A 15,455-nucleotide genomic window follows, 5' to 3' on the forward strand; every position below is an offset into this window, starting at 1 on the left:
CGAAGACATAATACCACTTACCAAAATGTGTTGTTGGGTATAAAAACATATAGTAAGGGTAGCAAAGCCTTTCAATAAAAGGTGGTAGGTGGCCAAACAACGGTGATATCGCAATAGTTGGTAATACATTCCATTTTTTCCATATTTATACCCTCCACCAATCGTTTGCTACAGGGTCGCAAGTAAGTATACGAGGGCCTAACAATGAAAACTCAAATATTTACCATCAAAAATAGTTTTATTGTTTTCTTATGTAGTCTCCAGGATGATTATTTAAGGCCTCGACACATAAGAAGCATGACATTCTTGCTGAAGTCATATCTGGTAAATGACTAAAGACCAAGTTGGGCCTAATTCAAATGTGATTCTGAAATCTTTCTATTAGGTCGAACTTGGTCTTTAGTCATTTACCAGATATGACTTCATCAAGAATGCCATGCTTCTTATGTGTCGAGGCCTTTATACTTTTTTCTTCGTGCGCTCAACCAAATGTTAAAGCACTTTTTCCCCTTCGATTGAGACACTTCCAAAATATGGTTTTTGAACGCGACGAAAATCTTTGACCACGCCTTTTCTTCTTGATGTGCGGGAACCAATTGAAGTTCCAAGTCAGAGCTGTACGGCAGATGACCCATACGTTAAGGGTTTTGTCCAGTCAAAAAGGCGATGGTTTGAATAGATGTGTGAGAGCTTGCATTGTCATGGTGCACAATGATTCATCTTTTCTTGTTTGTTTTTATACCCTCCGTCATAATATGGAGGGTATAATTAAATTTGTCATTTTGTAACACATTGAAATATTCATCGGAGACCCTATAAAGTATATATATTCTTGATCTGGGTAAAATTCTAAGCCGATCTAAGTCTGTCCGTCTGTTGGAATCAAGATACAGCTCGCAATTTTTAAGATAGAGAATTGTAATTTGGTATAGAATTTTCTATTACTTCTAGGATGTTTGGTATTGCAAATCGGTCCACGTTTTGATATGGGCCCCATAGAACGGTACCACCCGATTTTGAGTATTTTGAAGGTTTTAGCTTCATCATTACACCGAAATGGCTGAAAATTGTTACTTACAGGTATGTGATGGAAAACGATTAGACTCATTTTGCCATAAATCGAAATCGTATATCTCTAATTTTGGTGAATATTTTAATGAAATTGAAAATGGATTATAAAAATATTATTCAAATAAGGGGCGTTTTCGAAGCAAAACTATATATATCATCAACGGCACTCCGGTTATATACCATTCCGATTCTGCAAATCGAGTCGATTCGGTTTTCATCACATACCAGTTAGTCTTCGTTAGGGCTATTAAACTTGTCCCCAGAATTTTGTCGGTATACACACAGAGAAGAGATATTGTTGGAACAATCATATTCTAAGAGCAAAATAGTGTATTTTAAAAATCTGAAAATATATATTGTTGTTTCAACCATATATTTTTTATTAGGAAACATGATGACACAAAATATATTGTTGCTCCAACAATACATATTTTAAGAATTTTAAAATACACTATTTTGCTCTTAGAATATGATTGTTCCAACAATATTTTTTCTCTGCGTGTAGGTCCACGCCTTCATATTTGCGGTATTTTGAAGGTTGTGGCCTCACTATTCCACCGAAATGGCTTAAATTTGGTATTTTGTCCTCATTTGGGGTATAAAACTTTCCACATGAAATTTTTCGGTATAGGTCCACGCCTTCATATAGCCCCCATAGAACAGTACCTCCCGATTTTCGGTATTTTGAAGGTTGTGGCCTCAATATTCCTCCGAAATGGCAGAAATTTGGTATTTAGTCTTCGTTCGTGGTAAAAAAAAAACTTCCCCCAGAAATGTGTCGGTGCAGGTCCACGCCTTAATATAGCGCTTATAACGGTACCTCCCGACTTTTGGTATTTTGAAGATTATGGCTACAATAATCCATCGAAATGACTGAAATTTGGTATTTAGCCTTCGTTGGGGATGCAAAACATTCCATTGTAGATATAGGCCCACTGCTTCATATAGCCCATATAGAATGGTACATCCCAATTTTCGTTATTTTGAAGGTTGTGGCTTCAATATTCCACCGAAATGGCTGAAACTTGGTATTTAGTCTTCGTTGGTGTGAAAAGAATACTATTTTTTACAAAAACAGGGGGCTGTAGCCTAGACAGACGGCATTCTTAATTTGCATTAACAAACTTAATTCAAATTAGTTTGAACATTATCCACATTTTTAATGTACAAAATCAAACTGAATTTATATTGAATTTAGCAATTTCAATATGGCAATGCTGTTGATAACCAGTTGTCTTTTGTCAAATGCCCATGGTTATGAAAATAAAAAAGGAAAACAAATCAGCAATTTTCACGTTTCTTTCAAACAAGTAGTGGTCTTTCGTGAACAGCAAGCAGCTAGATATTATGTGTGTTCGTTTACTCAAAATTTGTACGAATTGTTACTGGATGTTGTTCGTTTACTCTACAGCACAATGCAAAATACCTTAGTCGATTGCAAGAAGTTACTGGACTTGTACAAATTTGTACAAATTATCAAGTAAACGAACACACCTATTAGCTGTGTTTCTTTACTTACCTGAGGTTACCATTTGTTACCATTTTTAACCAGCAAAGCGTTCCTTAACCCCAAAAAGTGGTAAAACTGGCAGCAATTTTTAAGTGAGAGAGTAGAGAGAACACATATATATGCCTTTCTCTTCTACCACAGGCTACCAGACAAATTTCTGCAGGTAAAAAATGGTAGAACTGATTTTTCGACTTTTGTTTGACGATTATATCACAATGAAGAAAAAAATGAACGAAAACAGAAGAAAAAGTCGAACGCTGACAAAGCAAAATTAAAAACTGTGAAATAAAAGTAGACAATTGATTTTTATATTAATTTTTGACATTTTTCCGTTCCTTTACTTTACTGGTAAAAATGTTCATGAGAGAGCAATTTTGACACTTTTCTCTCTTTTACCACTTTTACCATTAAAAAAGTAAAGGAACAAAGCTTTCATTATCCACCAAACCAATTCCATTGAAAATGTGTGTGTTCGTTTACTCAAAATTTGTACAAATTGTTACTGGATGTTGTTCGTTTACTCTACAGTATAATGAAAAAGATCTTAGCCGATTACAAGAAGTAACTGAAATTGTACAAATTGTTGAGTAAAGGAACACACCTAATAATATCTTCGTCAAATCCCAGCAAAAAAGTTTGGAAGTAGTGCAATGCAGAGTTCTGATTTCAATACATCTTTCGATGCAGCCCACACGGAGTTATGAAAAATGCCCTCCGCTCGATACATTTTAGAAGCACTCGCTTATAGATCCCTAGCCAAGCAAGCCAATTTTTTGATCCCTACTGTCGCAGTCTTTTTTTCTGACTAGGCGTTTACACCAGACAGTTTGTCTTCAAATACAACTCTGATTTACTAACACATACATACATTTGTCGTTTGTCTCCCAGCTGTCCATCATTTTTCCACAGACAGTAAGGAAGACAAATTTTTGGCATTTTTGTAAAAATAAGTGAGATAATAATTGAAATGTGTTGAAAACATAAGAACATGAACAAAAACAAAATATGTGAACGGAAAACAAAAATGTGTCGATGATTTTCATTCAAAATTTTACAACTGTTTTTGCAGTTGTCGGGACGCCTACGTCACACAGGCACGTTGTGGGATTTTGACAATCAATATATGAAGTCAACTGTCCTGTCATTTGTAAACGTAGGGTGAACACAAGAAAGAGTGTCTAAAATTATAAGAATTTGTTTAAAAAAATAAAGAAATACAAACTAAAGATACGAACATTGCTGTAATTCGCGAGACGCAAATTATTTTTGAAGTGGAGCTAGAGTTTTTTGGAAATCTGAACTGGAGTTGGAGGAAAAATGAGAAACCATTTGGATGATGAAACAATATCAGTTGCGGTGTCACAAAAAGCAGACCAGAGGAAGTAAACTCAGTTATGATCAAATTTAATGAAGAGTTTTTTTAATTCGTATTAGTGTAATAAAGTTAATATTCTTGTTTACACGAATAAGCAATGTATTTTATTTATTTTGGGATATTTGCAAAACACTACAATCTCATCTGGATTTCATTTGACGTTTAACCTATGGATTTGACAGTTGAAATCGAGTGGATTTCGTAAATGTAAACCAAGCATTACAAAAAGTATATACTCGACTTATTTCGGTATCTCTCATAAGAATACATGTGTTCTACTTTTTTCACCACACACGCCCTGGGTATACGGACGTATATAGGTATGGGCCTAATATATAAAATGTCGTATGGAATTTGACACTAACGTTACAACCCAGTTCAGTCAGCTGTGTATTGCTGTTACCTTTTATTGTTATACAATAAAACAACAAATATGAGGTTAAGCTTGACTTACCTACAAATAGTAAGTAAAACACACATCTCAACAAAACTGCCAAAGTGAATCTAAAAATATACACACACAGACAGACGGCATTCTTAATTTGCATTAACAAACTTAATTCAAATTAGTTTGAACATTATCCACATTTTTAATGTACAAAATCAAACTGAATTTATATTGAATTTAGCAATTTCAATATGGCAATGCTGTTGATTACCAGTTGTCTTTTGTCAAATGTCCATGGTTATGAAAATAAAAAAGGAAAACAAATCAGCAATTTTCACGTTTCTTTCAAACAAGTAGTGGTCTTTCGTGAACAGCAAGCGGCTAGATATTATGTGTGTTCGTTTACTCAAAATTTGTACGAATTGTTACTGGATGTTGTTCGTTTACTCTACAGCACAATGCAAAATACCTTAGTCGATTGCAAGAAGTTACTGGACTTGTACAAATTTGTACAAATTATCAAGTAAACGAACACACCTATTAGCTGTGTTTCTTTACTTACCTGAGGTTACCATTTGTTACCATTTTTAACCAGCAAAGCGTTCCTTAACCCCAAAAAAAAGTTATGAAAAATGCCCTCCGCTCGATACATTTTAGAAGCACTCGCTTATAGATCCCTAGCCAAGCAAGCCAATTTTTTGATCCCTACTGTCGCAGTCTTTTTTTCTGACTAGGCGTTTACACCAGACAGTTTGTCTTCAAATACAACTCTGATTTACTAACACATACATACATTTGTCGTTTGTCTCCCAGCTGTCCATCATTTTTCCACAGACAGTAAGGAAGACAAATTTTTGGCATTTTTGTAAAAATAAGTGAGATAATAATTGAAATGTGTTGAAAACAAAAGAACATGAGCAAAAACAAAATATGTGAACGGAAAACAAAAATGTGTCGATGATTTTCATTCAAAATTTTACAACTGTTTTTGCAGTTGTCGGGACGCCTACGTCACACAGGCACGTTGTGGGATTTTGACAATCAATACATGAAGTCAACTGTCCTGTCATTTGTAAACGTAGGGTGAACACAAGAAAGAGTGTCTAAAATTATAAGAATTTGTTTAAAAAAATAAAGAAATACAAACTAAAGATACGAACATTGCTGTAATTCACGAGACGCAAATTATTTTTGAAGTGGAGCTAGAGTTTTCTGGAAATCTGAACTGGAGTTGGAGGAAAAATGAGAAACCATTTGGATGATGAAACAATATCAGTTGCGGTGTCACAAAAAGCAGACCAGAGGAAGTAAACTCAGTTATGATCAAATTTAATAAAGAGTTTTTTTTAATTCGTATTAGTGTAATAAAGTTAATATTCTTGTTTACACGAATAAGCAATGTATTTTATTTATTTTGGGATATTTGCAAAACACTACAATCTCATCTGGATTTCATTTGACGTTTAACCTATGGATTTGACAGTTGAAATCGAGTGGATTTCGTAAATGTAAACCAAGCATTACAAAAAGTATATACTCGACTTATTTCGGTATCTCTCATAAGAATACATGTGTTCTACTTTTTTCACCACACACGCCCTGGGTATACGGACGTATATAGGTATGGGCCTAATATATAAAATGTCGTATGGAATTTGACACTAACGTTACAACCCAGTTCAGTCAGCTGTGTATTGCTGTTACCTTTTATTGTTATACAATAAAACAACAAATATGAGATTAAGCTTGACTTACCTACAAATAGTAAGTAAAACACACATCTCAACAAAACTGCCAAAGTGAATCTAAAAATATACACACAAAGCACCGTGGACGATTGGCTGTTGTTATTTTTCGACAACTATCAAAATAGTTAGTCGAAGGTCACACTAGAGTGGTTTCATTGAAACTTTTAGGTATTTATAGATCGAGTTCCCCACTACAGCAACTTTACGATATCACTCTACTGTGAAACTCGACCTAGGAACCCTTGTTTTCATGAAATTGTTTCAATGAAACTCTCTAGTGTGACCTTCGACTTATGTGCATTCTCTGCAATGTGGAGACACATGATTTGGTTCATTTGGTTTACATTTGCGGCTACGAGAGTTTTTAGGTGTTTCGGTTGAATTCGCATTTAAACGAATTCATCAGTCACTCTTATTCTTGAGCTTGAGTTGTCATGAAATTGGGGAAGGGTTTTTTGTTTCAATACAAAGTACTTAAGCTAGGTACACATTGTCAGTTTTGAATGTCGATATTTCGCAATTATCGACAACTGTCAAATCGTCCAGCAACCACAAAACATTTTGCGGTTGCATGATGAATGACAAAAATGAGCGGCCACACTAGCAAGCAACAACAAAGCTGTCATTCAAAACTGACAATGTGCACCCAGCTTAAGAGAACTGATGAGTCCAATTGGCTTTGGACAAAACTAGTCTTCTCTGCCATCCCCTAAAGTAATCAATTTTAACTACATCCCACTTTAAACTTGTTATTTTTAAATTTGAAAACAAAAAATATGAGATTAAGCTTGACTTACAAATAGTTAGCTATCAATGTCATATGGCCCGAAATAAAAACATTCCATATCTACCCACGCAGGCAATGTGGAGACGTAATTCCACTGCATTTTTGCTGGTGTGGACGCAAAAAGTAAATGGCGATTGTATAACGATGGAAAATTAAGGGGTGAGTACATAAGCTGCCTTGCCTGCTTACCTTGCTTGCTTCTGATAAAAGAATAAAAAAGAAAAGGGCAACTCAGTTCGAAATTTGCTCGGCCTTCTTTATTCTTTTATTTTTATTATGTCAGAAATGAAGCAGGAAAGCAAGGCAATCAGGCAAGGCAGCTTATGTACGCAGGCCTTTACGCACATATGACTTTTGCTCTGTTCCAGATCCTGCAAATATCTACAAATTTTTACAACATTAACAATTTTTCCTTTATGTTATCGAAAAATAGTACAAATTGGCAGATTCTAGATTCTCTGTTCCAGCACCTGCAAGAAGCTACTATTTGTTACTACGATAACATTTTTTCCTTTATGTTGTCGAAAAAATATTATAAATTAGTAGATTCTTGCAGTTCTGGAACAGACCAAGTGTAAACAATCTCTTAAGCATAGTACACACTGACCAACAAAACTGACAGTCATCGAGGCCTATTTCGTTAATATCAAAGCCTAGCTGAACAATTACTTTCCTAATCTTTAAATAACACCTTACATAATGCATTTCAAACATTTTCAGCTAAACAAAAGTTTTTATTTGCCAGAAAATTGTAGTAAAAGTACGTTGACTGTCAGTTTTGAATGATGGTGTGTACTCCCCTTTAACCAGGTAGTGGTATCACACCAGCTGATCGAATATGAAAAGTCAAATCCCTTTATAAAAAAATAATTTTTTTATAAAGGGATTTGACTTTTCATATTCGATCAGCTGGCGTGATACCACTACCTGGTAGTTCTGCCATGCTCTTAACTGAAAAACATGGTACAATAATACAGGTAGCATTATCATGCCAGCTGATGGTAACATAATAGGTGTGTTCGTTTACTCAACAATTTGTACAAATTTGTACAAGTTCAGTAACTTCTTGTAATCGGCTAAGGTCTTTTGCATTGTACTGTGGAGTAAACGAACAACATCCAGTAACAATTCGTACAAATTTTGAGTAAACGAACACACATAATGTGTCAACTGCATTGAATTGATGTCAAATTTTGACACCTTATGTTACCAACAATTGCCGATGCGGCTACCTGTGTATTTGTACCATGCTGAAAAATGTATTTGACATCTCATTTTGGTATTGCCAGATGGTCAAATATACCGCAATACACTTTTTTACAACTATGCCAATGAGTGACATACGGGTAACCCTTAGCCCGGCAGTGTTGCATATTAGAGTAGGAACAAAAATAGTATCTAAAAAAATTTAACACAAATTCAGGAAGAAAAACAGAAAAATTATCTTTAATAAAATTGAACCTGAATGAATTGAGTGGAAAAATAAATACGAATGCATTGTTTGCGAATAGCTGCTCTTCATGTTACAGAAGTAGTGCCCCTGTGCCTTAAACAGTCGACTTTATTCTCACTGTCTCCTCTGTTGGTGGACAAGTAATTTAATTTTTTGTCTGGTAGAGAAGTAGTCGTCATAGAAAATAATGTTGACACATAATAAAAGTTGTGGAGGACGCAAGAAAATGCAGGTTAATATGATTACAATGGGTCAGGAAGATTTCAGTTGCATTGTGCTTTCTTTTTTCTAGGTCTCCTATGTTATACGAGATGCAGAAGAGAAACAACATCGGAATGGTGTCAATGCCATGCAATTAGATCCAAACAATGGTAAATTATATTCAGCTGGACGTGATGCGATTATACGTGTGTGGAACTCCCGTTCAGAGTCCAATGATAAATATATACAGTCCATGGAACATCATAACGATTGGGTTAATGATATTGTACTCTGTTGTAATGGTCGTAATTGTAAGTATGTTATATGAGGATGGATAGGGAAGGGGAATTGTGCATTAGTATGAGATGTGGTGGAATAATAGCCTTGATAATTTCCTTTCGTTTTAGTAATTAGTGCTAGCTGTGATACAACGGTGAAGGTGTGGAATGCACATAAGGGATTTTGCATGTCTACTCTAAGAACTCATCGTGATTACGTCCAGGCTTTGGCCTATGCAAAAGATCGTGAACAAGTTGCCAGTGCTGGTCTAGATAAGGCGATCTTTTTGTGGGATGTCAATACATTAACAGCTTTAACTGCCAGCAATAATACAGTCACAAGTGAGTATTTGATTTTATACGCTAATTCGTGGCATTAAATTGATTTTCTTTTTCCTTTTGCAGCATCTAGTCTAAATGGCTGTAAGGACTCCATTTATAGTTTAGCCATGAATCCTGCTGGTACGGTCATAGTAAGTGGCTCCACAGAAAATATACTAAGGGTTTGGGATCCACGCACCTGTGTACGAAATATGAAACTACGAGGCCACACCGAAAATGTTCGAGCATTGGTGGTATCAGCCGATGGAAATCAAGTTGTTTCGGGTAGTTCAGATGGCACCATAAAAATTTGGAATTTAGGCCAACAACGTTGTGTTCAAACCATACATGTCCATAAAGAGGGTGTTTGGAGTCTACTAATGACAGATAACTTCCAATATATTATATCGGGTAGTCGTGATCGTAATATTGTCATAACCGAGTTAAGAAATCCCAGCAATTCAATGGTGGTGTGTGAAGAAAAAGCTCCCGTATTAAGTTTATGCTTTAACATTGACAAGTCCGGTGTGTGGGCCACAACATGGAATTCAGATATACGCTGTTGGAAGCTACCCTTGTATGATAAATGTACATTGAATTCAAGTGGCGGCATGGATGCTCAATGGACCACAACGGGTACAGAGTTGGCTTGTATTAAGGGTAAATTGTTGAAGACAGTAAGGAAAGGAGGAAATTATATTTTAATTTGTCTTTTTTTTTAGGTGGTGCTGCCATTAAAAAGTGTGTTGTATTAAATGACAAACGTCACATTGTTACCCGAGATACAGAAGACAATGTAGCCATATATGATGCATTACGTGTCGTTAAAAAAGAGGAACTGGGTAAAGTTGATTTCGAGGAAGAAATCAAGAAACGCAATAAGCAAGTGTACATTCCCAATTGGTTTACTGTTGATTTAAAAACGGGGGTATGTTCAATGGCATGTGTATCTCATGAATAGTGTGTGACTTATTTGGTTTTTGTATGTTTCTTTTAGATGCCTACTATTGTTTTGGGCCAAGATGAGGTAGATTGTTTTGCTGCCTGGGTATCAATAGAAGCTGGTCTTCCTGAATGTTCAGATCCACAGACAGAAATGAAGGTAACATCTTGAAAGAATATGAACCTATGGGAACTTTTCCCATATCACCTAGACCATTTGTTGTGTCAATGAAAGTATCCCGAGTTTTGTTTCTGCTCACAACAAAAAGCTGGATTTTGTCGTTGTAGCATTAAAAAACAGTCGAAGCATCCGGGAACGGAAAATAAGAATTTTTTGTTTATTTTGCTTCGATTAACAGTGAAAACTTCTATTATCCGGGTTATATGTATGTTGATTCGTAAAAAATCATTAACTGGTTCTGTTAAAAAGATATTAGAATTGCAGCATTTCATGTGATCCAAGTCCACATTTTGGGCATACATTCGTCATCGTCCTCAATTCGGATCCATTACGAATTTAGCCTTGGCAACAATTTCCTATTCCACCAACATTCCTATTTTAAATACTTTCATATTTCTTTTTTAGATAAACTATGGTAAATTATTATTAGAAGCTTTGTTGGAATATTGGACACCACCCCATAGCTTGCCACCCAATGATTTGGAACAAGATATTAGAGGTAATGGATTTTTCCAAGTACCAAAACATACGCCGGTTATATTCAGGTAGAATAAATCGATAAACCCCAAAAGGAAGTTTTCGAATAAAAATTTCTTTACAGTGAGGTAGGTGGCCGAACTGTATGCCGTCTATTGGTACGAGATGCTGCCGGAGAAAGTGAAAGTACATTATTACATGAGACCGTGCCGCAATGGGTGACTGATGTGGTGATCGAAAAAACCACACCAAAATTCTTAAAAATTCCATTCTTCCTAACACCACACCCATCAATGGGTAAACCCGAAAGAACGAAGAAGGTAATTTATTTATGATCTGTTTCACTAAGCCGATTCGAATTCAAATTCGTTCGAACTACTACCAACCTTCTGTTTTTGAAAAATATTTGATTCAGTTTTGTTTTCAATCAAACATCAATTTTCTACAATAACAGGAGATTGGTAGTAGTTCAAACGAATTTGGGTTCGAATCATCATAGAGAAACATACCATTAATTTGAGCAAATATAGAATACAAACTAAACAAAATATGTTATAATTGTGTTTAGGATCGTTTGGTGGCCAATGAATTCATACAATGTCGCAAGGTGTGCGAACATGTCTTAGACAAAGTGTTGGGAGCTGAAACCACACCCAGTGGTGGTAATGCATCCAGTTCATCACAAAACAGCGATGCCAATTCGGAGGGATCTCAGGTGCCAGCCGAAGACCGCATTGAGTTATGGTGCAATGATGTGGTAAGTTTGTTATTCTTTTACTCTTGTTGGAAAAAATTTAAATTGTATTTCCACTTTCAGGTGGTGGATCCAAATATGGACTTACGTACTGTGCGACACTTTATTTGGAAACAACAACAAACCGATCTCACATTCCAGTACAAAACTAAGCCAAATTTTTCATATGATGGAAAACTTTGAATACAAAACAGTGGTAGAAGCAACAGTTTATGTGATTCTCTAAATTTCAGCTGATTACAAGGCACAAGACAAACAATTAAAAATGGGGTGAGGACGGGTGGTTGTGTATGTTTGATCAAAGCATAGACCGCACCACTCGAACATCACTTCCACCACCTCACCGATTAGCACGTGACTACAAGTGTATGGATGATTCTGCGGAGAGAACCAAAAGAAAATGGAAATGCCAAAATTCTTTATAAGATCACAAAAAAATTGTTTTATTTAGTTTGTTGTTTTTTTTTTTATTTTCCCCGCATAGCATTTCTCAAGGTCGCCCAGGGAAATACAATTATTGTAAAAAATAAAAATACAAATATTAAAGATATTGGCAATCCACTGCTCCCAAAGAAATGTCTTAACCATACCTTCATCATGTAGCGTTTGTCATTCCAAATAGTTTCCCCTGCTACTTAGTGTATAGCCAAACGAAGAACAACAACAACAAAATACTCATTCCATTTATTCCTCTCATCCCAACAAATCCTAAACTTTCTACTTTTCTAAGTCAAAATCAACAAACAACAAAACTTTGTACAGTACATGTTATTCTGCGGCGAGCAGGGTTGTCTTTCTTCTTTGTTTTCTTTTTTCGTATTGTAACAATTTTCGACATTTATATATTTTTAATAATAATCATTACATAGATTCGTACATACATACATAATACTTAAAATCTAAATTACTACACACATATATTAAAAAAGCGACAGACTAAGTAAAACATATTTCACATAACAATTTATTAAAGAATGAAAGTAATGAAAGAACGAACGACGATTGTCGTAAGGAAGTGTTGTTATCCAATTTGTAGCTATAATAAAATTAAAGACACACATATTCAAGTATGATAAAAAAACAACTTCTAATACATAATGATGATGATGATGCCCCACAACTAAATGCAGGCAACAAACAATTGACTTATAATAAAGAAAATACAATTTTTTAAAACAATATTGTAAATCAGTTTCAATGAAATCACATTAGAGAGAACGAAGATGTCAAACATAACGAATTCAAAAGGAACGCATTGTTGTATCTTTTTCTTGCTTCTCACTTCAATTATCATCTGGTCCTTTAAAAAGAGTCATCTTCTTGCATACGTTATTGAATGGATTCAATGCAAGTTCATTTGTATGATTTCGACAGCGTATTTGAGAATTAAGCCCCAACTTCCTTTTTCTCTCAAATTCTCTAATATTTTCATCCAACACTCATCTCTTCGCTAACATCTCATAATTCTCATATAGACATTTTTTATTTACACTTACAAACTCAATGAATGCTTACCACCATACATTGCTAACTATTTCTACTTCTTCTCCCCACCATACCAATAGCTCGATGCTTTTCAATTAATGATAATATAGATTTAATATCATTATATAGAGTTCTTGGTAAATTTAATTCCTTGAGAAATTCATCATTTTGTCCATAAATAAGTTCTGCAAAACGCCACAGGCATCGCGTTCGTAGTGTTTGTGTTATGGGTGGATGTATTGCTATTAGCTTACGACATGGTAACCACTGTCCAGCATTTTTCACACGATACAATTGTGGCCAAAAAATATCCTGATGTTTAACATGCATACGTTCGCCAGTTCGGGCATCTCGGAATAACCATGGATGTGTTACAAAGGTGTTTGCTTTAATGCCAGCACCAGGTGGCAATGTTGTAAATAAGTCTTGTGATCCATTAAAATCCATCCAGTAAAGATTGACCTGGAACAACAGGGTTTTCTTATGAATATAAAACATGGCAAAATAAAAATGTATTTAAATTTGGAATATAATGTTATAAATGCAGCAGCTGCAGCTTTCCGAATGTTGCAGTCATACGAAATTGGACCCAGCTTATCCGCAGAGCCGACGGGATTAGGTTCAAGGGAATTGAAATTCAATAGCTATCGCACTCTGGAAAATATATTTGAGGGGAGTAATTTAACAAATCTATCAACTTTTCATTAGCAACTCTGAGGTGTCGATTATGGTTAGCAACCCAACTCCAGTGCGTTGCTAGAAGAGAAAATCATACAATTAAAATAAGTGAAACGACACCCATTTTTGTAAAGTCCATTCAATACCAGTTTTTTTACCTTTAGCTATTCATTTAATTGTAAAAATGTATGAATTTCAATGCGGAATTGAATTTGCTATCGGCAACGCAACTGGATGGGTAGACCAAGCACCGACAAAAGTGTTTCGGCTAGCGGCTGCCAACCCAGCATTATATGCTGCTACAACAACAACAACCAAGCACCGACAACACATGCAAGTCTATTCTAAAAACAATTTCTTCTACTGTTACTTCTGAAATTTAAACGCTCGTATCTAGGGAAGTATTGACTTTTTTATGTTTTGACACAGACACTTCCTAGGTACTAAGTACAACGGAAGTCCATACTTCCCGAGATACGGGCCTTTAAAATCCATAAGGTTCAGGGTCCAACACCGGCTAGTTGGAGACATTCAGTGGTTTTCAATAGAACCCATACATGACTGCTTCTTCTTCTTCAGGAAGAGGAAAACGTCTAAGGAACAAAAGAAAATCTTTGGGCTCACCGTTGTCGGCAATAACAACGCAAATAGTGGTCCCTATTCCGTTTGCTCTTACAGATATTTTGGTATTAATAATAATTGTTCCACAAACATTTCAGAAGGGTCATGAGGTCTTCTATCATATCAATGAGTATACCCCGATTCATATTAGCTCAATGACATGGTTATACCGCCCATGATCCCCTCGTGAACAGAGGAAACCAAGTCACAAGTAGACAGAGGGGGAGGTGATATGTGTACTTATTCGTATCCGCGTCCAAACCCACAACAAAAATGGAACGACGTTCTTACCTGTCGTTGTGTGGTATTGAGAAAAAACACATGCGTTTGTTCATTAGAATGTTGTGCCGCCAATCTCGGCTGTGGTTGGACAGGTGATTCAAGTGCCATTGAATATATTGCACATTTATAAATGTTTGCGAAAAAGATTTTTAAAAACAAACAAATCTGTGGTCTGGTGACAAAGTTGTTCAAAGATAATGTTCACTACATGAAACTATCGGAACTAGTTTCAGCTCTCTCAGAGATATCGTCGTTGTCATGCTTAAGCATAGTACACACTGACCAACAAAACTGACAGTCATCGGGGTCTATTTCGTTTAAATCAAAGTCTAGCTGAATAATTACTTTCCAGTAGTGGGATTCTGTAACTCATTTTTGCTGTTACCGACAAAAATCGGTAAAATTAAATCGCAAAATTATGACTAAGAACATAAAGAAAAGTTGGCATCACTGTTTGTGTCGGTAGAGGCTAGCGACTACTTTTTATTCATCGTTAACTTATCGAAAAATTTCGTTAATTATCGAAATTATAAGCATTTTAATTTTACCGACTATTATCGATAACAGCAAAAATGAGTTACAGAATCCCACTACAGATCTCTAAATAATACTTTAAATATTGCATTTCAACAGTTTTTAGCTAAACAAAAGTGTTTATTTGCCAGAAAATTGTCCTTAAAGTAAGTTGACTGTCAGTTTTGACTGATAGTGTGTACTCCCCTTTAAGTCCCAATTTACATTGGGCGAGTTTACTTGCGGCAATTGTCATTTTGTCGGAGAGAGAGGTGAGGCATATGGTAACCCTTTGCCTCTCAGCACCCTCTCTCACCTACAAACTGACAATTGCCGCAAGTAAACTCGCCTAATGTAAATTGGGACTAAAGTAGAGCTGGCAAAAAATCG

At 35.6% G+C, this 15,455-nt stretch overlaps 2 protein-coding genes across 2 annotated transcripts; one reads left to right on the plus strand and one right to left on the minus strand.

Annotated features, from left to right (window-relative positions):
- Positions 1–8,188: 8,188 nt before the first annotated feature.
- On the plus strand, positions 8,189–12,665 carry LOC141387289 (WD repeat-containing protein 48 homolog). The gene is made up of 10 exons (XM_073956769.1): positions 8,189–8,564; positions 8,625–8,844; positions 8,941–9,153; positions 9,217–9,792; positions 9,855–10,060; positions 10,130–10,234; positions 10,661–10,800; positions 10,857–11,052; positions 11,301–11,489; positions 11,550–12,665. The coding sequence occupies exons 1-10, from the start codon at positions 8,520–8,522 to the stop codon at positions 11,667–11,669; spliced, it is 2,010 nt and encodes a 669-aa protein (XP_073812870.1). The 5' UTR covers positions 8,189–8,519; the 3' UTR covers positions 11,670–12,665.
- Vhl (von Hippel-Lindau protein) lies at positions 12,240–14,768 on the minus strand. Its single transcript, XM_073956770.1, has 2 exons — positions 14,562–14,768; positions 12,240–13,433 (listed from the first exon to the last, which is right to left on the minus strand). Exons 1-2 carry the CDS (start codon positions 14,658–14,660, stop codon positions 13,014–13,016), a joined length of 519 nt encoding a protein of 172 aa, XP_073812871.1. The 5' UTR covers positions 14,661–14,768; the 3' UTR covers positions 12,240–13,013.
- Between the last annotated feature and the right edge of the window lie 687 nt (positions 14,769–15,455).

The sequence above is a fragment of the Musca autumnalis genome, unplaced genomic scaffold (assembly GCF_047663935.1).
Source record: "Musca autumnalis isolate F117 unplaced genomic scaffold, ASM4766393v1 scaffold_5, whole genome shotgun sequence".
In the NCBI taxonomy this organism is placed as follows: Eukaryota; Metazoa; Arthropoda; class Insecta; order Diptera; family Muscidae; genus Musca; species Musca autumnalis.

Bases quoted from the DNA above. Each gene is read 5' to 3' on its own strand.
- LOC141387289 (XM_073956769.1), top strand. From the start codon at position 8,520: ATGTTGACACATAATAAAAGTTGTGGAGGACGCAAGAAAATGCAG. The intron at 8,565-8,624 runs GTTAATATGATT...TCTTTTTTCTAG, and splicing joins GAGGACGCAAGAAAATGCAG to GTCTCCTATGTTATACGAGA. The intron at 10,061-10,129 runs GTATGTTCAATG...TGTTTCTTTTAG, and splicing joins CTGTTGATTTAAAAACGGGG to ATGCCTACTATTGTTTTGGG.
- Vhl (XM_073956770.1), bottom strand. From the start codon at position 14,660: ATGGCACTTGAATCACCTGTCCAACCACAGCCGAGATTGGCGGCACAA. The intron at 13,434-14,561 runs GTAAGAACGTCG...CTGTTGTTCCAG, and splicing joins TCAATACCACACAACGACAG to GTCAATCTTTACTGGATGGA.